The following is a 26,655-nucleotide window of genomic DNA, read 5'->3' as shown; positions in this document are numbered from 1 at the left end:
GCGGCGGCCTCGACGGAACAAGATTCTGGAACGGTGGCTGACATGGTGTGAAGAAGCTCAGGCTCGGCAGACATGGTGTGAAGAAGCTCAGGCTCGGCAGACATGATGTGAAGAAGCTCAGGCTCGGCAGACATGACGTGACAAAACTCTGGAAGGGTGGAGGCCATGACAGGACAAGATTCTGGAAGGGCAGTGGGGACGGAAAGAGAATTCGAAACTGCTTCGAAACCCACAGGATGTTGTCAATGTGTGGGTGACAATCTGAAAGCCAAATTTTTTTAAAAGGATGTATCAGTATCGTCCTCAGTAACATGACAAGACATACTGTATTTATAGTTACAGAAGGTGTTATTGGTCATGCAGTTGTATGATAATGTAAAGACCTCCTTACAAAGTAGTGACCCAGACATGATCTCCAGTCAGGGTTGGGTTTACCATTTTGTGGGCCCCAAGCAAAGTCAAGATCTCAGGCCCCCCACACCCCAACATTGCGTAACATTTTACTCGGAATTGGACTATGACAATATTGAACATATAACATATACTGTTCTCAAACCAAACTCACGCTCTACTCATCACCATGATGGAAACCCCCTAAAACATAGCTATATCTCCCACTTAACATTAATCTTGTACAAACAATATTATATAACACTAAATTTTAGCATTTACAAAGCATGCTGAGAAATAGAAATCCCAGCCCAGTTTCAGTTAAATATAAGTTTGTCTAAATTTCAAGAAACAATTTCATAAAACTGAAAACAATTAAACAATTCAGATTACTTTCAATGTGTCAGTTTTGTGAACTTTAGAAGAAAAAGTTCTACCAGGAAGACTCTGGAGAATAAATACTGTAACAATTATACATTTACTACCAGCCCAGCAAGCAATATACAGTACCAGTCAAAAGTTTGGAAACATTACTATTTTTAATGTTTTTGAAAGAAGTCTCTTATGCTCATCAAGCCTGCAGTTAAAAAAAAAAAAAAAAAAAAAAAAAAAAAAAAAGTAATATTATGAAATATTATTACAATTTAAAATAATGGTTCTCTTTTTTAATATATTTTAAAATGTAATTTATTTTTGTGATGCAAAGCTGAATTTTCATCAGCAAGTACTCCAGTCTTTGGTGTCTTATGATCCTTCAGAAATCATTCTAATATGATGATTTGATACTCAGTTATTATCAATGATGGAAACAGTTGTGCTGTTTAATATATTTTTTGGGAATACTTTTTTCAGGATTCATTGATGAGTAAAACGTTAACAGCATTTATTCATAAAAACAGCATTTATTCAAAATAAAAACATTTCTAACAATATAAATCGTTACCATCACCTTTTATCAATTTAACGCATCCTTGTTGAATTAAAGTACTAATTTCTTTAAAAAAAAATAGTTATTGTTCCCAAACTTTTGAACGGTAGTGTATATTGTTACAACAGATTTCTATTCTAAATAAATACAGTTCTTTTTAACTTTTTATTCATCAAATAATCCTGAAAAAAGTATCTCAGGTTATAAAAAAAATATTAAGCAGCACAACTGTTTCCAACATTGATCATAAATCATCATATTAGAATGATTTCTGAAGGATCATAAGACACCAAAGACTGGAGTACTTTCTGATGAAAATTCAGCTTTGCATCACAAAAATAAATTACATTTTAAAGTATATTAAAAAAGAGAACCATTATTTTAAATTGTAATAATATTTAATAATATTACTGTTTTTTTTTTTTTTTGTTTTTTTTTTTAACTGCAGGCTTGATGAGCATAAGAGACTTCTTTCAAAAACATTAAAAATAGTAATGTTTCCAAACTTTTGACTGGTACTGTATGCTATAAAGTTCTTTGGCGTAGGCCCCGTCTGTAGCTTGCAACCCGAGGGTACGGACTCTGCATTTCCTGAAGACGAAGGCAGAGCGCAGCCGACCCCCTGGAGTTATGGGAAGGGACCATCCTGGTGGTGGTGGGAAGGATGGAGGGGAATGAAAGCATCAGCATCTGCGAACTCAGACATGTGTAAGTAATGATCTTTTATACTACAAGTGTTAGAACATGATTGGTTAGATGAGAAAGTAATAAGTGACGTAACAATTGAGTCTTCCCAGCAGAACTTACGCTAAAGCGTTCTTTTCTAAATAATCATAAAAGATAACTAATTTGTTTAATTTAAATTTACCCTTCTCAAACCAGTTCATTATTTTGAGCATTAGGGTTTATAGTGAATGTTTTTGCATTTACTGTTGTAGAATCTGAACTCAGATTTTATGACTTTATGATGGTTTATAGACTTGATAAACATGTTTTGCACACGTCACTCTAACACACAACCAGAAAACAGGAAGAGTTCGAGAAAGAGACCAAAGTGCAGTTGAGCGTTTGTGTCTCAATATTCGTGCAGTAAAATGGCAGAAGCCAGATTTTCTCAGGATGAGTTCATGTGTCCAGTGTGTCTGGATCTCCTGAAGGATCCAGTAACCACTTCCTGTGGACACAGTTACTGTAAGATCTGTATTACAGGCTGCTGGGATCAGGAGGATGAGAAGAGAGTCTACAGCTGCCCTCAGTGCAGACAGACCTTCAGTCCAAGACCTGCTTTAGCTAAAAACACCATGCTGGCTGAAGTGGTGGAGAAACTGAAGAAGACTAAACTTCCTGCTGACTGTTATGCTGGAGCTGGAGATGTGCAGTGTGACGTCTGTACTGGAAGAAAACACAAAGCCGTCAAGTCCTGTTTGGTGTGTCTGATCTCTTACTGTCAAAGTCACCTTGAACAACATGAGAGTTTGTTTAAAGGAAAGAGACACAATTTGACGGATGCCACTGGACGACTGCAGGAGATGATCTGCCAAACACATGATAAACTCCTTGAGGTTTTCTGTCGCACTGACCAGAAGTTTATATGTGTGCTGTGTACGATGGACAAACATAAAAACCACGACACTGTATCGGCTGCAGCACAGAGGACAGAGAAACAGGTATGAAACTACAAACAGGTATGAAATAATGTTGACACTATTTATATTGGCACCATATGATCAGGAAACATCATTCACACTGCAGACGTCACAGAAGTGAACAGAAACTGTAAGTGGACTTTCATATTTTCATATTATTTATTTCTCTGCTGAGCGTATTTGTCCTTCACATTGAACTTAACAGAAAATATGGTGAAAATACACTGTAAACATTTATCAACACAAACTTTTTTTTTTTACTCTTCACATGATGATATAGTGACAGTATAAAGTGCCATCTGTGTTATTGGTTTGTGCTGCAGAAGCAGCTGAAGGAGACGCAGAGGTCGTTCCAGCAGAGGATCCAGCAGAGAGAGAAAGATCTTCAGAAGCTGAGAGAGGCTGTAGAGGCTCATAAGGTGAGTCTGGAGAAGCAGAGAAGTTTGAGAAGTCTCAGTCAGGACTCACTGAAGCTCACTGTGTGATTGTGATGTGTGTCCTAACAGCGCTCTGCACACACAGCAGTGGAGGACAGTGAGAGGATCTTCACTGAGCTCATCCGCTCCATTGAGAGAAGCCGCTCTGAGGCGACACAGCGGATCAGAGATCAGGAAAAGACTGCAGTGAGTCGAGCTGAAGAACGACTGGAGCGACTGGAGCAGGAGATCAATGTTCTGAGGAGGAGAGAAGCTGAGCTGGAGCAGCTTTCACACACACAGGATCACATACATTTCCTGCAGGTAACAGAGATCCAGAAGAACAGGACAATATATTTTTTTGTTATTTAAAGAGCACGTTACTAATATTCGCCTATAGGCGGGTCCACAACGCGTGAATACTTTGTCCCGTAGATGGTTTGCTTGCACGCTTTAACCTCGCACACGAGCAGATCCGTTTCCTCGCTAGAGAAGCGTTCAGTTTTTCCACTTGCAAATTCCTCCATGAATCCGCTAGCGAATCCGCCATGGCGCGAACGCAACTGGCTTTTAAAGGGAATGAGAGATGAGACTCTGATTGGTTTATTGCACGTTATGCCCAAAACACACCCTTTACTCATTAAGAGAATAGGGACGACCCTTTTAGACCAAGCGCCGGGAGCGCCGACCATTTTTCCCGTCGTTAAACTAGCAATGGTGGATTCAGACAAGCTGTAAGTGCACTTGCGCCGTCCGCTTTAGACCTTGAGCTTAGATCGTTAAAATAGGGCCCATAATGTATTGCAGTTAAATGATGACAGAGTTGATCAAACGATAAAATCTTGATCATCAAGGTATTCTTTTTGTAACCGACCTTTAAGAAATTGAATAGCTTCTCCCACTCTACAAATCAATGCTCTAACTGCAGAAATGAAAGTAGTAACTAATTTTTAGCAAAAGTAGCAGTGCACTGGTGATGACTTGAGCTCATCAGTCCACAGTAACCAGGGTCTGAAATAGCACTATTGTGACACTGACCACACAAAACATACAGTAGTGGCCAAAAGTGATGTGCGGAGTTTCTTTTTTTAAACGACCCTACAAGTTTGCTTAAACCATCAAATTATGAGGATTTTTTTTTATATTTATATTTTTAAAATATTTTAAAATATGAGGGAAGATCAAAACACTAAACTTAGTGAAGGTATTTATCTGACAAAATTACTTCGTCAAGTCAACTTTATTTGTTATAGTGCTTTTTACAATACAGATTGTTTCAAAGCTTTAATAGCTTTATATTGATTACAGGAAAACAATGCAACAAAGTAAGGGAAACTAAGCTGTTCGTGGAAATCTTCCCATTCATTTAAGTTGCCATTGGACGCGTAAGCAATCGGAGCGATCTCTGCTCCTATGGTGTCCCCTAACAGCCTATATGTGCTGAAGTCGTCCACAAAGTGCCTATGGTGTCCCCCGTAACCCTGAGTAACTTATTTGACAGGGCCCCTGTAGGATGTCTGTGGACAGTATGATTTTATGCAAATTTTGCACAATTAATGGGTGAAATGTACATCAGTGTGTTGTGTTGTGTCCCCTGAGTGGTGTACAGTAGGTTTGACCACAAATAACCACTTTATTTATGAAATATGACCTTTTAATGCAATGTCCACGGACAGCGTACAGGGGCTCCGTCGAGTAAGTTACAGGTGGGCTCCGAACTTTGAACGGCTATAACTCTGGGACCCGGCCGCCTAGCGACACCAAACTCGGGTCAAAGTAGGGTCTCAAGGGGCCCTCTCCAACGGGCCCTAGCCCGAGGCTCTAGCGCCCCCACGGTCCGAGATACGGGGCCCAACAGGAAAGGGTGCACTTCGGAAGAAAGGGTCCCAGAACCTCGGGACTCTGGGGTCTGAGAGGGCCCCTAGGGGCCCCTCACCACCCCAAAGGAAGATCCGCTGGGACTGGTCCTTTCCGAGATATAGACCGTTTTGTCCAAAAGTCCCTTATGTATAACCGGGTGTATCTTGGGAGTTAAGCCGAGTTGGAACTCCAAACTCCGGGCATGAGGAGGGCCCTTAGGGCCCCTTCTGACCCTACCGTCCCCAGCTCCTGGGACCTTCCAGTTCCGAGATACGGCCACTTCCGGTCCAGCTTTGACCGGATGTATCTCCAGAAAGCACGCCAACTTGGAGCTCCAATCTCTGGGTGTGGGGAGGTACCCATGGGCCCCCCACAAGCCGGGAGTATGGAGCCCCAAGTCGGCTTGGTTTTGGAGTTATGCCCGGTCAAAAATGGGACTTTGACCGGGTGTATCTTGGGAACCAAGCCGAATTAGAGCTCCATAATCTGGGCATAGGGAGGTACCAGTGGGACCCCCATGACCCCAGAGTATGGAGCCCCAAGTCAGCTCCGTTCCAAAGATATGGCAACTTCCTGTGGAAATTTGACCGGGTGTATCTCAGAAAGCAAGCCGACTTGGAGCTCCAATCTTCGGGTGTGGGGAGGTACCCATGGGCCCCCCTTGACCCCAGAGTATGGAGCCCCAAGTCGGCTTGTTTCTGGAGATACATCCGGTCAAAAACAGCATCCCGCCTGCAACTTAATTGACAGGGCCCCTGTTTCACCACATAAAAGCACTGTAGTTAGTTACAGGTGGACACTTACCCGAAAACTCACCCGTATCTTCCCTAAAACTCACCCACTGAAAATGTCTATGTCAAAAACAGCATCCCACCTGTAACCTATTTGACAGGGCCCCTGTGAGCTGTCCGTGGACAGTTGAATTTTATGCTAATTTTGCACAATTAATGGGTGAAATGTACATCAGTGTGTTGTATTGTGTCCCCTGAGTGGTGTACAGTAAGATTGACCACAAAAATATTCAAAGGGATGAAGAATAGGCTGTCAGGGGACACCATTGGCACTTTGTGGACAAACCGATGAAGAATAGGCGGTCAGGGGACACCATAGGCACTTTGTGGACGAAGGGATGAAGAATAGGCTGTTAGGGGACACCATAGGCACTTCGTGGACAAAGGGATGAAGAATAGGCTGTCAGGGGACATCATAGGCACTTTGTGGACAAAGGGATGAAGAATAGGCTGTCAGGGGACACCATAGGCACTTTGTGGACAAAGGGATGAAGAATAGGCTGTTAGGGGACACCATAGGCACTTCGTGGACAAAGGGATGAAGAATAGGCTGTCAGGGGACACCATAGGCACTTCGTGGACAAAGGGATGAAGAATAGGCTGTCAGGGAACACCATAGGCACTTCGTGGACAAACCGATGAAGAATAGGCTGTCAGGGGACACAATAGGCACTTCGTGGACAAAGGGATGAAGAATAGGCTGTCAGGGGACACCATAGGCACTTCGTGGACAAAGGGATGAAGAGTAGGCTGTCAGGGGAAACCATAGGCACTTCGTGGACAAAGGGATGAAGAATAGGCTGTCAGGGGACACCATAGGCACTTAACCCCCTGAGGTCGGCAATCACGCCGGCGTGATCTGCTCGTTTTTTTTTATATCAGTGCAAATTACTCTGTTGATTTTGATTTTACATACTTGTATTGTACATCATTCAAAACTGTTAAATGTCTTCTTTTATTTGTGTACACTCATAATAAAAACAAAATGTTGTGTTTTTCGTAAAACAAAGAAAATAAACATGATGCGCGTTCTGCCGTCTGTCTCAATGTGAAACTCATTCTGAAACGCGACAGAAAATGACCTGTAACTCAGCGAATGTTTGTCACACAGACTTGAAACGCATGTTTATACAACGCTTGGAATCTCTATTTTTAAAGTATGTAAATTATATAAAAAACAAATATTCTATTTTTAAGTAATCCATACGAAAGCAGCGGCATGTACAGTTTCTCAAACGCGTCCTCATTAACTATAATGTGACCACACCCACGCGCGCACGAGCGATTGACATGCAAATGATCCATGCGGAGAAACACAGACCTGTAAACGCCCTCATCACCTCAAAACAAAGAAGGAAAGGAAAGAAAGGAAAGAAAACTTTCATCGGTTTTGGACAACTGTGAGCTGTGCTGTGCTGTGCTGTTTACCTTGAATTTACCTCGGATTTACCTCAGAAGAACGCGATTTGAAAATGAGAAGATTTTTAAGGTAAGACATGTTAAACTGGTCGTGCCAGATTAAAATGTATGTTATGAAATGAGTTTGGAGTAAAAACATGAACTAAGCCTAATGTCATATATGTACATGTAGACAGAAACATGAAATGTGAACTAGAATGATAGGCAACCTTTCAGTGCTTGTATAGCCTACGTGTTCAACACGAGGATGTTTTTATATTCTAATAAAACACAGCATGGTAAAAGTAGGCTAATATATATATATGTGTGTGTGTATTCTGTACATTTTAAAAAGCTATTTTAACCTGAAAAATCTAAAATATATTCCCCAAATTGTGCAGCATTTCTCTTGATATCAGCATGTTCACAGCTGTTTTGTTGTTGTTGTTGTTTTTAGAGGAACAAGATGCCACTGATAAGTCCTGCTGACTTCAACATTCACATAAGTATCCATACATGAACATGCTAAAGTGAAAAATCAAACACCATGGAAATGAAAGGTATGTAGCCTACTATGTTTCAGGAATGGCACAAAGGTGTGTGACAGTTCAAGTCTCTGTCTTTAGTTCAGTGTGTTAAATAATGTGTTTTTTTTTTTGTCATTATGTTGTGTTGTAAATACATTAAAAACAATCAAAAAGCCATTCTTTTTTAAATCTCCTCATTCTTTGTGCAAGGTTGCTCAGAATGGCAGGGCCTGATAGCTCCTAATAGGGCCATTAGGGAGTGTCTTTTGTCTTTCTCAGGTGAGAAAAGCTTACATAATAATGAGATGTCCACGCCTCTTGCATAGAGCTTTCTCACACAAAACACGTCGTAAAATTTTTAAATCAATATATTGTCTTCTCTGAATGAGCAGTCAGGATGATTTTCACATAGTTTTGAAGCAAATATTCTGGGCTACGTGATACAATTTTCAAAAGTCTTATGAAGAAATAATCAGTATGGGTTTCATGAGCTTATTTCAGTGACAATTTTTTTTTGTTTTTTCACAAACCACGCATAAATGTTATTATCTCAAAACTACAAACTTTTATATACATGCTGCTGATATATTATTGTAGCAGAGTTTGTGCTGAATACAGTGTAATCAGACTTTAGCCATGAAAATGTCACAAGTAACAGAAATAAGCACAAATGTCAGAGCATGTCAGAACACCTCCAGGGCCAGAAAACAGCTCAGACCTCAGAGGGTTAATGGACAAACCGATGAAGAATAGGCTGTCAGGGGACACCATAGGCACTTTGTGGACAAACCGATGAAGAATAGGCTGTCAGGGGACACCATAGGCACTTCGTGGACAAAGGGATGAAGAATAGGCTGTCAGGGGACACCATAGGCACTTCGTGGACAAACCGATGAGGAATAGGCTGTCAGGGAACACCATAGGCACTTAATGGACAAACCGATGAAGAATAGGCTGTCAGGGGACACCATAGGCACTTTGTGGACAAAGGGATGATGAATAATAGGCTGTCAGGGGACACCATAGGCACTTTGTGGACCTAGGGATGAAGAATAGGCTGTCAGGGGACATCATAGGCACTTTGTGGACAAACCGATGAAGAATAGGCTGTCAGGGGACACCATAGGCACTTCATGGACAAACCGATGAAGAATAGGCTGTCAGGGGACACCATAGGCACTTCGTGGACAAAGGGATGAAGAATAGGCTGTTAGGGGACACCATATGCACTTTGTGGACAAAGGGGTGAAGAATAGGCTGTCAGGGGACACCATAGGCACTTCGTGGACAAACCGATGAAGAATAGGCTGTCAGGGGACACCATAGGCACTTCGTGGACAAACCGATGAAGAATAGGCTGTCAGGGGACACCATAGGCACTTCGTGGACAAAGGGATGGAGAATAGGCTGTCAGGGGACACCATAGGCACTTTGTGGACGTAGGGATGAAGAATAGGCTGTTAGGGGACACAATAGGCACTTTGTGGACATAGGGATGAAGAATAGGCTGTCAGAGGACATCATAGGCACTTTGTGGACAAACCGATGAAGAATAGGCTGTCAGGGGACACCATAGGCACTTCATGGACAAACCGATTAAGAATAGGCTGTCAGGGGACACCATAGGCACTTCGTGGACAAAGGGATGGAGAATAGGCTGTCAGGGGACACCATAGGCACTTTGTGGGCGTAGGGATGAAGAATAGGCTGTTAGGGAACATCATAGGCACTTTGTGGACAAACCAATGAAGAATAGGCTGTCAGGGGACACCATAGGAACTTCGTGGACAAACCGATGAAGAATAGGCTGTTAGGGGACACAATAGGCACTTTGTGGACAAAAGGAATGAATTATAGGCTGGAAGGGGACAAATAGGCTCTCCGTGGACGGCCCCGCCCACCCCGCGACTTCGGCCAAGGGCGTGGGGTGGGGAGGCGGGAAATAGGCTGTAAGGGGGACGTTTAGGCTGTCCGTGGACAGAGGGCGTTTCCGGGATCGATCCCCGCCCCCTGGCTTCATTTAGGCTGTAAGGGGACAAATAGGCTCTCCGTGGACGGTCCCGCCCACCCCGTGACTTCGGCCAATGGCGCGGAGCCTGTAAAGGTGAATAGGCTGTAAGGGGGACGTTTAGGCACTCCGTGGACGCCCACCCCCAACTTATTCGACGCCCGTCGAATAGGTTGCGGGTGGGACGTCGGTGAGCCACCTGGTGGCGGATGCCCGAACTGCGGTTTTGGGGAGGTAACTTCTGGCCCCTCCCATATGGCCCCTGGGGGGTCTAGAGTCTTGGGACCGCCTCTCAGGGGACCTTGGGGACGGCCCCTTTCGGGAAGGGGCGTCACGGGGCCCCCCCAAAAATCGTCTAGGGGGCGCTGCGCAGCATCCACGAAGTGCGTCCCACTTCGCGTCATTTGAGTGGCGCCGTGGACTCTGTTCAAAATGACTTCCCTAAAGGGCGTTAGTTTTGGCTGTACAGCAGATCTAGAAGAAAATAGTGTCATTGTCCAGCTTAAGTGAGTTCAGTGTTGATTCATTTCCACTGTAAAAATCATTAGTTATCTATTAATTATCTATTAATTATCTATTAATTTATCGATACAGCCACTCTGGAGAAAACAGTGATGTCCTCGTCCAGCTCAGTTCAGTTCTCAGACAACGGTGTCAGTGCAGGCAGATCAATAATATTGATGAATATTAAGTGACAAAAAAGGCAAACTACAGATACAGGTTTTAGAAAAACTAAGATGCTCACAGGAGAAAAAAAATCATACATTGACTGCAACATAGTCAGTTGATAATATATCATCGTCCTCTCTTGTTTTTTCATGTGTTCATAATTTCTTTGTATGACAGCCTGGCTAAAAATTACGTCTGTACAATTTGGCATGTTTCATTGTGTTATCACAAATAAACAGTTGACTTCAAGCACAATATGCTTACAAAATCTTTAACACGTTTTAATACTATTTGAATAAAGGGTGAATCTGTCAGTTTTCTTTGCCAGACATCACTTTTGGCCACTACTGTATGACAGTTCATTGAGTTTCCAACTGATCTTCAAATCTTGCAGCAAAATCAAGCCACTTTTATGAGGATTTCGGGCTTTCCTGGAGTTGTATTATTATTTAAATATTAACGTTTCTGTGTCTTAATTAAATGATTGTATTATAATTACATTAAATGACTGGTGTCATGCTGCAGTGACCTCACCCTTGCAGGCTCACTATTGGCTGATTCAGGGGTTGAGGGCGGCCATTTTGGGTTGACATCATTGTAGTCCTTAGTTTGCAGCACTTTAGTGCCACTTCAGAAAGCACTTAAGAATCAGTCTTAGAATTTGCTGAAAGTTGCTTTTAGCTTCATTATAAAACTCTTAGAGAAGTCCTACTTTTTACTAAGAATTTTGTGACACTTAAGTCAAAGCTTAAGACTATTCTTAAAGCTACACTGTGTGATATTTTCCCCCATCTAGCGGTGAAATTATATATGACTACCCAGTGAATATTAGTTTCTGTTCCTTTCAATTCCGAGGGCGTTTTAACTCCTACGGTGGCCGTATTATTCCAAGATTAACATGGCTTCCAGTTCGACTTCGTCCAATTGCGCCTTTAAAACTATTCATCACCTGTGATCCGTCACAGCACAGATTTATGTTACAAGGTAAACAATACTTTTTCACTATTGACGCGAAGAAAAGTAACGCAAGTTATACTAGAGGTCGTTCTGGCATTATGCACAACCATGCTATGGTTAGACAAGCAACTATAAAACTTCGAATTTACACAAATAGGCTGAATTACCTGTCGAGAAGAAAGCAGGCAACTTCGGCGTCCGTTTTAAAATCTTTGCTCCTCATGAGCTCTTTCCATCTGGGAAAAGTTACTCCAATATTGACTTTGGTCTTGCTGATTTGCCTGTCGCATTGACGTTTTAATTCTCTCTTTCGCTTCCTTGGCGACTCTGCTACATGTCCTCGAAAATAGGCATGATCCTCCATTTTCAGCAATCTTTCAAATCTGCCGGCAGTCGCGAGTAATCTCCCCCTCGCATTCGTCACGGTGTCACTGAGTGTAAAATGCGAAAGGCGAAGCTTGAATTTCCAGGTATGTCCCTCTTTGGCGAATGTACTTTCAAGATGGAGGCGCAACATGGCTGCTGCCATTCGAGCGACTCACTCATATGTATTTTAAATGGCAGATTTAAAATGGCAGATTTTACTAAAAAATACTTTTTTAGTTGGTGGAAGTAATTACACATGAATGAGCTCATATACTTTTGATAGAAGAAAGTGTTTTTTGCTAAGAATCAACTTAAAAAGTTACACAGTGTAGCTTTAAGAGCATTTCTGAGAAGTTTTATATATACGGGCCCAGGATCATAGTGGACTTGAGCAAGAGACTCACAGAGAAACATTTCATGAGAGCAGAATGAGCCGCTGACTGAAGTGTTGATCTGTGTGTTCGGTTATTATATAATCATCAGTCAGGCTCTCATCTGATCATCCTCACTCACATTTTATCACATCCTCAACTTTTATTTTACCTTTTTTTTCCTTCTGATTTCTCATATTATGGTGAAATCCATGAACTTGATGGTAGCAATTTGAATAATATTCATCAAAGTTGCTGTGAAAAACAAAGTCTATGTAACCCTTATTACGAGGTAGTAGTGTACATAGGTGTAGAGGTTATCATTAATAAGAATTTGGACCAGAATCAGAAGACGCTAAATTGTTAAGAGCCTGAGAATTGAATGCCAATAAAAGAAATGTCACACCAGAATGACAGTTTGCATAACCTGTATTAAATACACAGGGATGGTACATACATGTAAGAACACATTTATGAAAAATAACAAACTAAAATAATAAAGTGCGCACGTTTCTTTGAGCTCAGTTCGTCCTCGGTTCCACTTGCCTTTATTGACAAGAGTTCAGTTTTCACCGTTGGGGCCCTTTTTTAGTTTGTGTTAGTGTCTGTCCTACCACCATGAAGATGAAGATGATGATCCTGGCAATCCGTCTAAAGTCAAGAATCACAAACACGGTTGGCTCGCCACCCAGCCACCCGGACTGGGAATCTATGAATCTCTGGGAGAACATCTGGAACGTGTGGATCTGTATCACTCCATGGAAAGGATCTCTGCATGATGTCTCCAACTCTTTACCAAAACCTGACCTATAAATAAGGCCAAATCATTTCTCTCAATTACCATTCAGTGAATAAATGGACTGCTACATACTATAAAATAAAATGAGATAATATTTCAGTACACCTATAATGCAATATAAAAATCTCTTTCTCGTTGTACAACAGCTCTTATGTTTCTTCTCAGGTATCAAACTATATGAATTTCTCTCTAGTATCAAAAGTAAATTTACATCAGAAATTGCATCCTTCATAAAAACGTCTCTGGTTACTTGCGTAACCTATGTTCTCTGAATAGGGAACGAGACGCTGCGGATAGCGCAGTGGGATATTCTCTGAATGTGCCGATTGTCTGAAGCCCTATAGAATCACGCCAATTCATTGGCTGATGGCGCTCGCGCAGTCTGGCTCCGCCCCGACGCTCTTACGTCGCATCATTACATATTCGCGCGCGCGCCATCTGTCCTCAGATTTCTCTGCCGAAAAGAAAACTGTCAGCAGCGCGAGGAGCTTGGCAGCTAACGCAGCGTCTCGTTCCCTATTCAGAGAACATAGGTTACGCAAGTAACCAGAGACGTTCTCTTTCATAGGTTCACTCAACGCTGCGGATAGCGCAGTGGGAACGGACTACCAAACTCGCCAAGCTAGAGCGCTTTCCATGACTGGTACAAAAATAGACAACGACCAAGAGGAGTTCAAACAGAAAGAACCTGGGAACCCGGGGTCATGTCAAGATCCAAATTATAGAACCTTACAAAAGTGTGCGGAGAGGACCAGCCTGCCGCAACACAAATGTCCTCCAAAAGTGCTCCTCTAAAAAGAGCTTGAGAAGATGCCACACTTCTGGTGGAATGTGCTCTAATGCTAAGAGGTGAAGGAAAGCCACGCACCTCGTAAGCCAACGAGATAGCTTCTGTAACCCAGTGAGAAATCCTCTGCTTTGATGCAGCAAGCCCACGGCGGCCAGCACCGAAGCAAACCAGAAGCTGGTTAGATTTCCTCCAACCGCCTGAGCGGTCTACATATATCTTAAGAGAACGAACTGGGCAGAGCAAGTTAAGCTTCCTATCTTCCTCAGAAGAAAATGGAGGAGGGTGGAAAGCGTTAAGGTTAACCACCTGCGAGCGGAAAGTTGTGGAAAGAACTTTGGGAACATACCCTGGTCTCGGCCTCAAGGAAACCTTGACCAAGCCAGGAGCAAAGTCCAAGCAAGACTCGCTAACAGAAAGAGCTTGTAAGTCTCCTACACGCTTTAATGATGACAAAGCCAACAAAAGAGAAACCTTGAGAGTCAGAATCCGCTCCGGAGCTGACTCTAAGGGCTCAAAGGGAGCCTTCGTCAAACCCTCTAGGACAACAGAAAGGTCCCATGAGGGAACTCTAGGGGAGCGAGCCGGTTTCAGGCGCTTAACCCCACGCATGAAGGCCGAAACTAACCTTAGTTTCCCCAGGGGAATCTCGTCCGATTCCCTATGCGCTGCAATAGCTGCGACATAAACTCTGAGAGTGGTAGCAGCTGCTCCAGAAGCAAACTTCTCCTGCAGGAATTCCAATACTGAACCAACAGGGCAGTTAACTGGACTCCTATCATGTGCTAAGCACCATGTCTCAAACACCTTCCATTTGGAAGAATATAGCCTCCTTGTAGAAGGGGCTCTAGCACTCGCAATGGTCTCCTGAACGTCAGATGGGAGATCAGAACTTAATGCTAACAGCCTCTGATCGGCCAAACATACAGTTTCCACATGTCCGGGCGAGGATGCCATATCCTGCCCTGCAGTTGGGACAGCAGGTCCTCCCTGACCGGGATCTTCCAGGGGGAAGATTCCAGCAGAGGAATTAGCTCCGAAAACCATGGCTGGGACGGCCAGAACGGAGCTACCAGGAGGAGGCGGACTCCGCTCTCTCTCACTCTGGCCAAGACCGCCTGGATCAGTTTGATGGGCGGAAAGGCATAGAGTTTCCGCGTTGGCCAAGGGTGAGCGAACGCATCTATCCCTAATGGAGCCGGGGGACTCAGGGAGAACCAAAGCGGGCATTGGGACGACTCTTGAGATGCAAAGAGGTCCACTTCCGCTTCTCCGAAAACCTCCCAGATCAGGGCCACTGCCTGGCGGTTCAACATCCATTCTCCCGATCTGAGTTTCTGCCTCGACAGAAAGTCTTCTGCGAGGTTCAGAATCCCTGGGACATGAACTGCTCTCAGAGAAAGGAATCTGCTCTGAGACCACAGGAGAAGGTGACGCGCATGCCTGTTCAGGGTGCGTGACCGAGAACCCCCCTGTCGGTTTACATGAGACACCACTGCCATGTTGTCTGTCCTGACAATTACATGGTGTCCCTCCAGAAGAGGGAGAAAATGATGCAGAGCCAGAAAAAAGGCTCTTAACTCCAGGCAGTTGATGTGCCAAGAGAGAGTCTCGCCAGTCCAGACGCCACATGCTGGTCTGCCCTCGAAAACTGCTCCCCAGCCGGTGAGAGAGGCATCCGTCGTAATCATCTGGCGACAAAATACCGCACCCATGCTGACCCCTTTTTGAAGAAAAAGAGGGTCCCGCCAAACTGACAGGGCTCGAAAGCAACTGCGCGATACCTTCAGTAGGCGAAGGGTTGGCCCGGAGGGCCGAACCCCTGAGAGCTTCATCCACCACATGAAAGGTCTCATGTGGAGCAGGCCCAGCGGTAGCACGGAGGAGGCCGCGGCCATAAGGCCCAGCATCCTGCGGCAAGTGCCCACAGACACATGGTGGCCTAGCGAAAAACGGGCCACGCATGTCGTCAGACTGGAAATCCGTGCAGGAGCCAATCGGGCCTGCCTGAGAACGGAATCCATGTTCACTCCCAAGAAAACGGTGCTCTGAGCCGGAGCAAGAACACTCTTCTCCGAGTTCAACCTCAAACCGAGAGACTGGATATGACTCAGGACGATGTCTCTGTGGTGGGTCACTAACTCCCTGGATTGGGCTAAAATGAGCCAATCGTCCAGGTAATTTAGAATACGGATGCCCTGGAGCCGCAATGGGGCCAGAGCTGCATCCATACACTTCGTGAATGTCCTCGGGGCCAGAGCGAGGCCGAATGGAAGGACCCTGTACTGGAACGCTCTTTCTCCAAAGGCGAACCGGAGGAACTGCCTGTGTCGCCGTACAACCTGGATGTGAAAGTAAGCATCCTTTAGGTCTACTGTCACGAACCAATCCCCTGGCCGAATCTGAGATATGATAGCTTTCAGCGTCAACATCTTGAATTTCCCTTTGTAAAGGGCGAAGTTCAGTCGGCGGAGGTCCAGTATGGGACGCAAACCGCCGCCCTTCTTCGGGACCAGGAAATAGCGGCTGTAAAAGCCCCGTTCGGTTTCCCCTGAAGGAACCTCTTCTATCGCTCCTTTGAGAAGGAGGGATGAAATTTCCTGCTGAAGTACAGAAGCCTGAGTGGCGCTGTCTACTACGGTAGGAAAGACCCCGTTGAAACAAGGGGGATTGCGGCAAAACTGAAGAGTGTAGCCGAACCGAACTGTGCGAAGAACCCAAGACGATACCCCTGGTAAGCGCTCCCACTCTTGAAAGAAATGTGAAAGAGGAAGAGGGATGTTGTAATGCAGACGACATACCTGAGTGAGGGTGCCGTGTTGACGTTCGTGGGGTAGAGAAGTTGACCGTGCAGGAGAGCCAATGGCGTCCTGGCACGTGATGGGAGGCATCGATGCTGGGGTCATGGTGACCAGGTCCGCCTGTTCCGGAGGAAAGCGAAAAGTGCCTCCGAGGATGCGACCGGCAGTTATAGAGAGTGTCGGGGGTGAGGGGAGAAAGCAAAAAGCGTCTCCTTCCTCCCGCGCCGGGCTGAGTCGAGATGGTGAAAAATGGCCTGCACTTCGAGACACTCTGAGTGGCGAAGGTGACAGGGCAAGGAAAGGAGAGCTGGGAGGTGGGCAGAAACGCTTGCGCGGTCTGTCCCAACCTTGAGGAAGCAGAGGAGCTCTCCTTTTTCCAACCGGAGGGTCAGGAACGGCTCTGGGCCGCCGGAGCGGTCGGTTTGTCGGACCGCTTCATCTGGAGGCGCTTGTGAGGCCGTTGACGGGGAAACGGGCGACCGCGGGCTCCCCAAACCGTGGTAGGTGGGGGATGCACCGGTTCGCTCCTCCTGGAAGAGAACTCCGGTCTAAAAGAGGGACGTTCTCTGGGTCGAACAGGGGAGGGAGCAGAAGGTTCCCTAGCCCTCCTGGGCATGAACTGTCTGAACGCGGCCGATTGGGATTTGGAGGAGCGGAATTTCTCAACCACTGTGTTGACCGCCTCACCAAACAAACCTGTTTGAGAAATGGGGGCGTCCAGGAGGAAAACCTTCTCCTTGTCACGGATCTCCGTGAGATTAAGCCACAAGTGGCGCTCCACCGCAACGGAACCAGCCATAGAGCGACCTATAGCACGTGCTGTATGTTTGGTGGCTCTTAAGGCTAAATCCGTAGCCTTACGAAGCTCCTTGACTGCTTCAGGGGTCATGCCATCGCCCTCGTCCATTTCCTTCAGGACGTCTGCTTGGTAGGCCTGAAGAATGGCCATAGTGTGCAGGGACATGCCTGCCTGCCCAGCCGCCATGTAGGATTTCCCAATTAGAGAGGAGGTAGTCCTACATGCTTTAGAGGGGAGGAGGGGGCGCGACTTCCAGGACGGCGCAGAGGACGGAGCAAGATGGTCGGCTAAAGTCTCCTCAATCGCCGGAACGGCGGAATAGCCCTGTTCCACAGAACCTACTAGGTTGGTGAAATCAGCAGCTGCCGCATTAGTGAGGCGCGCAGAGAAAGGCTGCTTCCAGGATCTGGAAATCTCGTGATGCAGATCACTGAAAAATGGCAGCTTTCTCCGTTGAGGCCTAGAATTAGGGCCACTGAGAAGTCTCTCGTCGAGTTTCGACGACTGAGATTCGCGTAGCTCGTCGGGCCAATCAATAGCGAGCTTCTCCGTAGCGCGCGAAAGTACATCAACGAGCTCCGCGTAGGCCGCAGTAGGCCGCGCTTCCTGGCCGCTAGGCGAGATAACCTTGTCGGCGAGAGTAGGCCCGAAATCCTCGGAGTCGGAAGCCTCGGTAAAAAGTACATCCTCCAGCCCGAAAGAAACCGCGTCGCGTGCTCCCGGGCTGGGGCGCAAATAATCATATGAAAATTCGACTGGCATGCCTCGCGCGTGCCGAGGGGAGGGAGGGAGAGAAAGAGCGGGGCTCGTCTGCTCGAACTCCACATCCTCAAGCTCTACATCCGAACCCCAAGTCGCGGATCCTCGAGAGGCCTCGGGAGCGCGACAGGGGGGGACGAATGATTCCCTCTCAAAAACCGCGAGCCGCGATTTGAGGGTTTTGAGCAACAAATTTTCACAGAATTTGCATTTAGACGATCCTATGACTGCCTCGCGCGCATGTGAAAAACCCAAACATTTAACACACTTACTGTGCGGGTCGTCGTTAGCGATGTAACGAGCACATGGCGGAGAACAGCGTCGGTATTCCATGGCAACTTCACCGTAAGGAGAAACAGAGTTCCACTTGAACAGTCGCAGAAGCGCCGAGAATAATCCAGAAGTCGTATGAGCTTAGAAAAATCAAGAGCGAAGGGCAACGTGACCACTTCGTTCTGAAGGCAGAGAAATCTGAGGACAGATGGCGCGCGCGCGAATATGTAATGATGCGACGTAAGAGCGTCGGGGCGGAGCCAGACTGCGCGAGCGCCATCAGCCAATGAATTGGCGTGATTCTATAGGGCTTCAGACAATCGGCACATTCAGAGAATATCCCACTGCGCTATCCGCAGCGTTGAGTGAACCTATGAAAGAGAACACACATTTCTAATTCAAGTTTTATGAAACCTTAGTAACATTAACAGTATGCAGAATAAAACTGCATGAATTGCATGCAAATATTGATCAACTTGTATTACTTTAAATTAGAGGCATTAAGGCGTTAGTGTGCTTATTTATCCCCCTCTGCACCGGTAACAGTGGAAAGACTGCACTAAAAATGTACCTCTTTAACCTCCAGTTAACACAAATAAATCCACAATTTTTAACATCATTATTTAACAAACTAACCATTTAGCAACAGTATGGAAAGGTAACATTTCTCTTTATAACACACAAACAATAATTAATTTGTTGGTTTCACAGGCATTAACCAGTATTCTGCTAGCCTATGGTGACTAATTAACATACTAACATATGAATACAGCAGGCTCACCACCTTAGCTTTACACAAATCAGCACCTTTGCATTTATTTACCCATTAGCGCAGATTAACATAAATGCTAGTGAACTTATAGTAAACTCAGCAGACTAGGTTAAATACAATACAATACCTGTTAGCATGAATGCTAGCGAACTCAGTGGCCTAACGCCATATAAACAACTCACCATTTTAGCGGAATTCACTGCCTTTAGCTCTGTGACAACAGTGGATTCAGGCACAGCTCTCTATAACACTCTATATTACAACAAGGTATAGTCAGCATTTAACAATAATGATTACAGAACTTGTTTAATTCACTCCACATATGCTCAAATGCAGGCGCCAAAAGAACGAGCAGAGACGCGAAACTAGAGGCGTAACTGTAACGGAGCCTAGCTGGCAGCTGATTGGTCAGCTCACTGCCTCATAGAGTTCACCCATTTGCTCACTTACTAGTCCATCAAAGATACGAAAATAAAAGTTAACCCTTTTGTGACTTGGTTAGACAGCAAAATAGTGTTTCTCATTATTAAGCCTGGCTACATCTACAATGAGACCAGGGCCGTTTCTGAACATTTTGCCCCTTCCCAAAACGTACACACTCAAAACCTAAATAGCAACGTTTCTAAGCATTGATATGGTACTTGTTTTTTTTTTTTTTTTTACAAATTAAGCCACGTTTCCACCGCAGGAACTTTCCACAGGAGCTAGGGACTTTGGGCTGGTACTCCGTGTGTTTCCACCGCAGAAACCAGCTAGGGTATCCGGGAGGTAGTATTTTCTCAAAGTTCAGGAACTTTCAGGGCTGGGACTTGGGTGCTGAACATGCTGATTGGTTGAGTTGATGCCGTATTTTGATTGGTTGACTCTATGCAGCATTTTTATTTCAACCACAATTTTTTAAAACAAACAGTTGTACAAACAGTTGTTTGCTATTCAAATCAACAATGTAGTTTAAAAAATACGACCAATGGACCGACGACGAGGTTCAGGCTTTATTAACCCCCTGCTCTTAGCCACTTTATTAACCTTTATTAGCTCGCTTTTTTTCAGTTCAGTTCAAAAGAAATTAATTTTGCTCTGTGGACTTTGATATTACAAGCAAGTTTCATACATCAATCGATTCTGTTAAATGTGTATTATTTTTGTGTATACTCACAATAAAAACAAAGTGTTGTGCTTTTTGCCAAATAAAGAAAAATAAACGTGATGCGAGTTCTGCCTTCTCTCTGTCAGTGAAGACCATTCTGAAACGCGTCCGAAAATGAACTGTAACTCAGCGAATACTCAGTCAAACAGGCATACAGACACACAGGCATGAAGCTTGAATTCTATTCTTTTAAATTAGGTAATTTATATAAAAAACAAATATTCTCATCCTGTGAAATCTGTATTAAAAGAGAGCGATTCCAGTCGAGCTCATTAGAGCTAATTCAAATGTAATGTGACTCCGCCCACGGAGAGCGCGCGCTATTCAAACGCAAATTACTGAGGCAATCCAAGCAAACCTGTGAACGCCCCCATATCAGCTCGAGAAAACACAAGTTTAATCATATCATTGTAGCCTACTGTTTACACCATCTGGCAGCACTGTGAGGAATAATAATAATGGAAAATCTACCTCAGAGTGCGGGTATTGCAGGAGAGAGGATCCGAATATGTAGTAAGTTTTTTTTCCTTCTCAAGTTAATCGCGTTTCTGTGAATGAATGAACGGCAGCCGCAGAGATGCGCGCTGTTTATCACAGCTCGCAAAAAGACAGTTTAAATTTAAATTGCGTCTCTGTGTGAATGAATGATGATGTTGTAGCAAACTGTATTGCTATACTGAGTTGAGTAAAAATCGACAGAAATATGTTGAAATAAAATGTAGGCTATTTGTATAAGCAACGTATTAAACTGAAAATTAACATTTATATGCCCTAATATTTCATAAAAACAACGTTACAGTCAGGCGTTTCTGTTTGTGAATGAATGTTTCGGTTTTAGCAAACTGTATTGCTATACTGAGTAAAAATCGACTGAAATATGTTGAAATAAAATGTATTTGTATAAGCAACGTATTAAACTGCAAATTAACATTTATATTTCTTATAATAAAAATGAAAGACCTATGTTACAGACATATGAAAGACAACATTTCGTTGATTAGTTTTGGATAGATTATACATTTTTACTGTAAAATATCTGCCACCTCAAATAAGCTTTTGTTTGCCAATATTTGCTCATGTTAAATATAGTATGTTTTGTCAAAAATAAAGTAATCAAATAATCAATCAAATCCTTAACTTTGAAATATGTATGATAAAATGTATACTTTAGTTTTTACAAAGAAAGATTACACTTGAATTGTTGTTGTAATTGTAACCTTTTTAATAAAAAAAATATATTTACAAGGTAGATGTAAACAAACTATTAAAAGGTAAATATAAGCCTTTTCTTTAAATAATTTTTATTGTGTTTTATTAGTGACAAATTTGGGGAGAGGATAAATATTCCAAAACTGAAAATACAGTATGAGAATTAACTGCACAATTACTAGACATGTTTTCCTTGGATATTATAGGCCAAATTGCAAGCACAATATGTGGAAAAATAAAAAAGAATTGAGATGCTTCCAACTGTTGCTCTTGCATTCTTGTGGCTCAGTGACTCACCTGAATGAATGGCTAATTAAGTATGCAGGCCCCATTGTCTCCTCAGGTGTGAACCACTAAATATGCATGATCGTTGACGCCCACTCCGCATATTGCCTTTCCAAACAGAAAGTGCTTTGCAAAATTCAAATCAATGTATTGTGTTATGTGAATGATAAGGCAGGGTGATTTTCACATCATTTTGAAGAAAAAACACTAGGTGATGACATCCATTAGACAAAAGTCTTATTGGCACATATTTAGAATGTGTTTTATGGCCTTATTTCAGAAACTTTAGTTTTTAGTTTTTTTCAATAACCATGCATAAACATTATTCTCTCAAAAATGCAGACATGTACATTCTTGTTGCTCACATATTATGGTAGCCCTGTTTGTGCTAAATAGTGTGTAATTTTATTTTTGCCATTAATATGTTTATAAAAAACTGAAAAAAGCACAAATGTCAGGGCATGTCAGAACATCTCAAGGACCACAAAAACACCTTAGACCCCAGAGGGTTAAGCTTAAAATTCAGAGGATAGTAGCGCACAGTCATACGTCACCGGACTATTTGCCTAATCTTCACGGTACTTTAGACCGCGGTGGAAACGCAGACAACAACAGGTCTGAGAAAAGAGTTCCTGGGAAAAATTGTTCCGGGTAATTTCAGTGGAAACGCAGCTTTATATAAATAAGTTGTTTCTTAACATTGAAATGATTCCCAACTGATGTACATTCATTATTTTTTTCTGCTCTCATATTGGTTGTAGGAACAACATTAGCATTCGGTGGTTCAGCGTAGTTTGTTAGCAATGAAAGTTTGACAGGTTCCAGTGCACAGTATCCAAATCTAAACTCATTTATAGTAAATTGATTGTCCAGTTTATTTTCTATTGAGATTTCTAGTTGATCATTTCTCTCTCCTCATCACTCGCTGCCCGATCACTAATAAAAAACCTCGCTCTGTATTCACTCCATGTCAAAATTAATTCAGTGTGCTTTTAAATAAAGCCAATCTCTAGACACATGATGTATTCAATGAAAAATAAATGGACAATGTTTAGAATAAAATGAGATCTGTTATATTATTGCATTTAATAATACAACAGTATTGTTTCTTCACTTTTAATAATGCAACAGTAGCCTATTATTTTTTTCAATAAAACTTAAAGTGCTTTATTAAAAGTTATAAAGTATTGTTTAGTACTTCACGTTTCATAGTAAATTAAATTAACAAAGACAAAAATATCACATATTAATGCCTTTTCATCACACAAATATGAATTTAGCAAAGTTTGCTCTTTAATTCTGTGAATAAAACAAAGGCTTTAATGACATTCCCACTAAAACAAATTAATTTAACTTTTTAGAGTCCAATTTACATGATATAATACAGCTAAGATAGAGATTGATGCATTTGATCAGGATAATAATATGATTATTTAAAGTATTTAATATGAGATAGATGTTGGTTTATTACTGACCTCTCGATTTTATTTCCACATCTAAATGAATCACTTTCGTGTATTCTGCCAATTTATTTTTTAAATATATAATTTCAAAATACACTAAATTTGGATTTATGATCGCAGTATTTCTAATTAAAATCATGAATTTCTCAAGCTAATATTGAGCTTATATTGATTTCCCAGGAAGTTCACATATAGTGTAAATGGCAAACGCTAGAACTTGTGTCTCTAATGTCACATAATGAATATGAGAAGAATGAAGCTGATGCTGTGAAAGTGTTGGATTGAGGAGAGTTACTAAAGATCAACAAGAGCCGCACAAATCTGACAGTAGAGCAGGTTATTGATGAAGTGTGGAGGTGATGAGCTTTGATTTCTGTTTTCTCTAGAGTTTCCAGTCTCTCTCAGCTCCTCCTGAATCTACAGACGTAAATGACAATCCCTTCAGTTCTCTCTCCTCTTTTGATGGCGTGAGAGAATTTGTCCGTCAGCTGAGAGACAAACTGGAGAATTTCTGCAAAGAGGAGCTGAAGAAGATCTCTGACAGAGGTAAAGTCCTGGAGATTCTGCTCTCAGAAATGATCCTCCATCATCTCAGATCATGTAGAAGATCATATTAGAAATGTCTTAGGAACGGATGCAGGGATCATTTTCTCTTGACATGATAATCACACTCTTCATGTCTGTTGATTTCCACAGTCACTTTCTCCAACATTGTTCCCAGGACCAGGAACGACTTCCTACAATGTAAGTCACTGAGAAAACAAGCAGAAAAACTCACTGAGTGTGTTCATGTTCTTCCTGGAGAAGTGAAAGAAAACATGACAGAAGAGTTTTAGAGTTGATCATGTAAATGATGATTTGCTCAGGATATCTGGTAAACTGCACTGAGACACTGATAATATATTGAACATGAAGTGTTAAGATACATTAAAATATCAGACAGATTCATAATTCCTGATTCTGATGTGTTTTATCTCCATCAGATTCCCATCAGCTCAATCTGGATCTGAACACAGTGAATAAACACCTCTGTCTGTCTAAGAGGAACAGAGTAATTACTAACACTTTCCCAGAGATTCAGTCGTATCCTGATCATCCAGACAGATTTGATGTGTTTCCTCAGGTGTTGTGTAGAGAGAGTGTGTGTGGACGCTGTTACTGGGAAATTGAGTGCAGTGGTGAACGTGTGTTTATATCAGTGTTATATAAGAGCATCAGCAGGAAGGGACGGGGTGATGAGTGTGGGTTTGGACGTAATGATCAGTCCTGGAGTTTGTTCTGCTCTTCTGACAGTTACTCATTCAGACACAATAACATAGAGACTAAACTCCATGTAAAGCCCATCAGCAGTAGAACAGGAGTGTGTGTGGATCACAGTAGAACAGGAGTGTGTGTGGATCACAGTAGAATAGGAGTGTGTGTGGATCACAGTAGAATAGGAGTGTATGTGGATCACAGTGCAGGAACTCTGTCCTTCTACAGCGTCTCTGACACGATGAGCCTCATCCACACAGTCCAGACCACATTCACTCAACCGCTCTATCCTGGGTTTTTGGTTGGTATCCGATCATCAGTGAAACTGTGTTGATGAATCAGGATAGGTTGTAGAGAGATTCTACCCATAATACTTTGAGCTGCATGATAAATCATAAACACTGAGATGCTATAGAGTCCCTTACTTTCTCTTTATTACATTAATACTACAGCTGAGCTTCTGTCAGTGAAATAACATGTTCAGATTATTGTTGAGTAAGTGCTGAGCTTGAAGATGATATAATATTCCCTGCTAAACTCAATAAAAATATTTTCTCATTATTTCTTATGGGTGCCTTGTGTATATGTGTGTGCATATGTATATGTGTGTGTATATGTATATATGTGTTTATATGTATATGCGCATATGTATTGTTTTATGATGCACAATTTTTTAACACCTTTTACCTAATTTTGATTATTATCAGGTTAGTAAGGTTAAAGTCAAATCTGTCCTAAATCATAAGTATTTGAATTTTCATACTTACAGTAAATAGGTCACAGAAGACTTCTCCGTGTTCAGTTCAGCTCAATCTCTGAGACTTTTGGCAGGTGAACTTTTTAGTTTCAATTAAATATATTTTTATTAACTACAGGTTAAATAGTTTACATACAAAGTACTAATATATAAAAAGAAAAGAAAGTCAAAGACAAATCGTTTACAAGCTTTGTCTGCAGGAAATGCTAATAGCAAGAGCATCTAACACCGGAGAGTCCGTTCCTGAGAATCAGCGTCTGCCTTGATCTCCTCATGTCAGCCTTGTGTCTCAATCTGAGTTCTTGAGGTCTTCATCTTTGTAAATCCTCTCATAATTCATTAGTCTTTTTATGGACAAATCTGAAGTCTTGAACAGTCATAAGTTCCGGAAATCCCCTTAAAACCTGCTTATATAATCCCCTATAAGAACCTGCCGGTTCAGGGTGCATTATCTTCTTCTTCTTCTGCTTCTGCTTCTGCTTCTTCTTCTTCTTCTTCTTCTTCGAGAGAGAGGCAGTATTAACATTAAGTGACATGGCATCTGACGCACAGAAGCCAATGGCACGTCACTATGCGCATTGGCACATCCGGTGGCACATTTGTCTTCATTGGCATGTGCCATTTGACACTGTGTCGCGGAACAGGTTTCTGTGTTGTGACACCTAGTGACTGACAGATGAGCTGAGCAGCTATACTGACGTAATTGTGAAACAAAAGCCTATATAATTACCCTGGTAATCCAGAGTTCTTGCGAGAGCACAAGTTGAATTTGCTCAGCGAGTTACTCTGGTGTTGAGTAATGATGCTCATTAAATATGCCCCTCGATCTGAGCTGCACCAATCACAGTGGGTTATCTGATATAGGCTTGACAGAGGCGAGCTAAAGATGACGACAGCGCTGTGACGTCAAAGTCATTAGTAAACATTGCTAGATGGCTATGGATGAACACCAGTTGTTTGAAACGGCTTTGGCCGCTATAATGAACGAGTTAGACTTGGCTTTTTCCCTAAAACAGGAACAGAAGACGCCACTCGAATCGTTCCTTTGCAAGAAGGACGTTTTTGCTGTTTTGCCGACCGGATACAGTAAGAGTCTAATCTACCAGTTAGCTCCGCTGATAGCTAAGCCTATGGGGCTTGTTGTGATTGGTCGTAGTGTTATCCAATTGCTTGCGTGCAGTGAGATTTTCAAATGCATGCTTGGTGCCGCCCCTCGAGCTGGC

The 26,655-nt window shown here is 42.9% G+C and overlaps 1 protein-coding gene and 1 long non-coding RNA gene across 2 annotated transcripts in view; one reads left to right on the top strand and one right to left on the bottom strand.

The window, feature by feature from the left end:
• The window catches only part of LOC307164168, a 112,633-nt gene that overhangs the window by 185 nt on the left and 85,793 nt on the right, over positions 1–26,655 (bottom strand). The window lies entirely within an intron of this gene.
• Positions 2,410–25,119, top strand: LOC307164156 (tripartite motif-containing protein 16-like). Its single transcript, XM_079880617.1, has 6 exons — positions 2,410–2,985; positions 3,288–3,383; positions 3,471–3,704; positions 23,808–23,967; positions 24,118–24,165; positions 24,405–25,119. The coding sequence occupies exons 1-6, from the start codon at positions 2,413–2,415 to the stop codon at positions 25,007–25,009; spliced, it is 1,716 nt and encodes a 571-aa protein (XP_079736743.1). The 5' UTR covers positions 2,410–2,412; the 3' UTR covers positions 25,010–25,119.

The sequence above is a fragment of the Squalius cephalus genome (assembly GCF_949319135.1).
Source record: "Squalius cephalus genome assembly, chromosome: 9".
In the NCBI taxonomy this organism is placed as follows: domain Eukaryota; kingdom Metazoa; phylum Chordata; class Actinopteri; order Cypriniformes; family Leuciscidae; genus Squalius; species Squalius cephalus.
The sequence above is the reverse complement of the archived record's forward strand: the minus strand, read 5'-3'. Positions and strand labels throughout refer to the sequence as shown.

Coding starts and splice junctions, on each gene's coding strand:
- LOC307164156 (XM_079880617.1), top strand. CDS start 2,413: ATGGCAGAAGCCAGATTTTCTCAGGATGAGTTCATGTGTCCAGTGTGT. Junction 3,705..23,807: donor ATCACATACATTTCCTGCAG/GTAACAGAGATC, acceptor TGTTTTCTCTAG/AGTTTCCAGTCTCTCTCAGC. Junction 23,968..24,117: donor GAAGAAGATCTCTGACAGAG/GTAAAGTCCTGG, acceptor TGATTTCCACAG/TCACTTTCTCCAACATTGTT.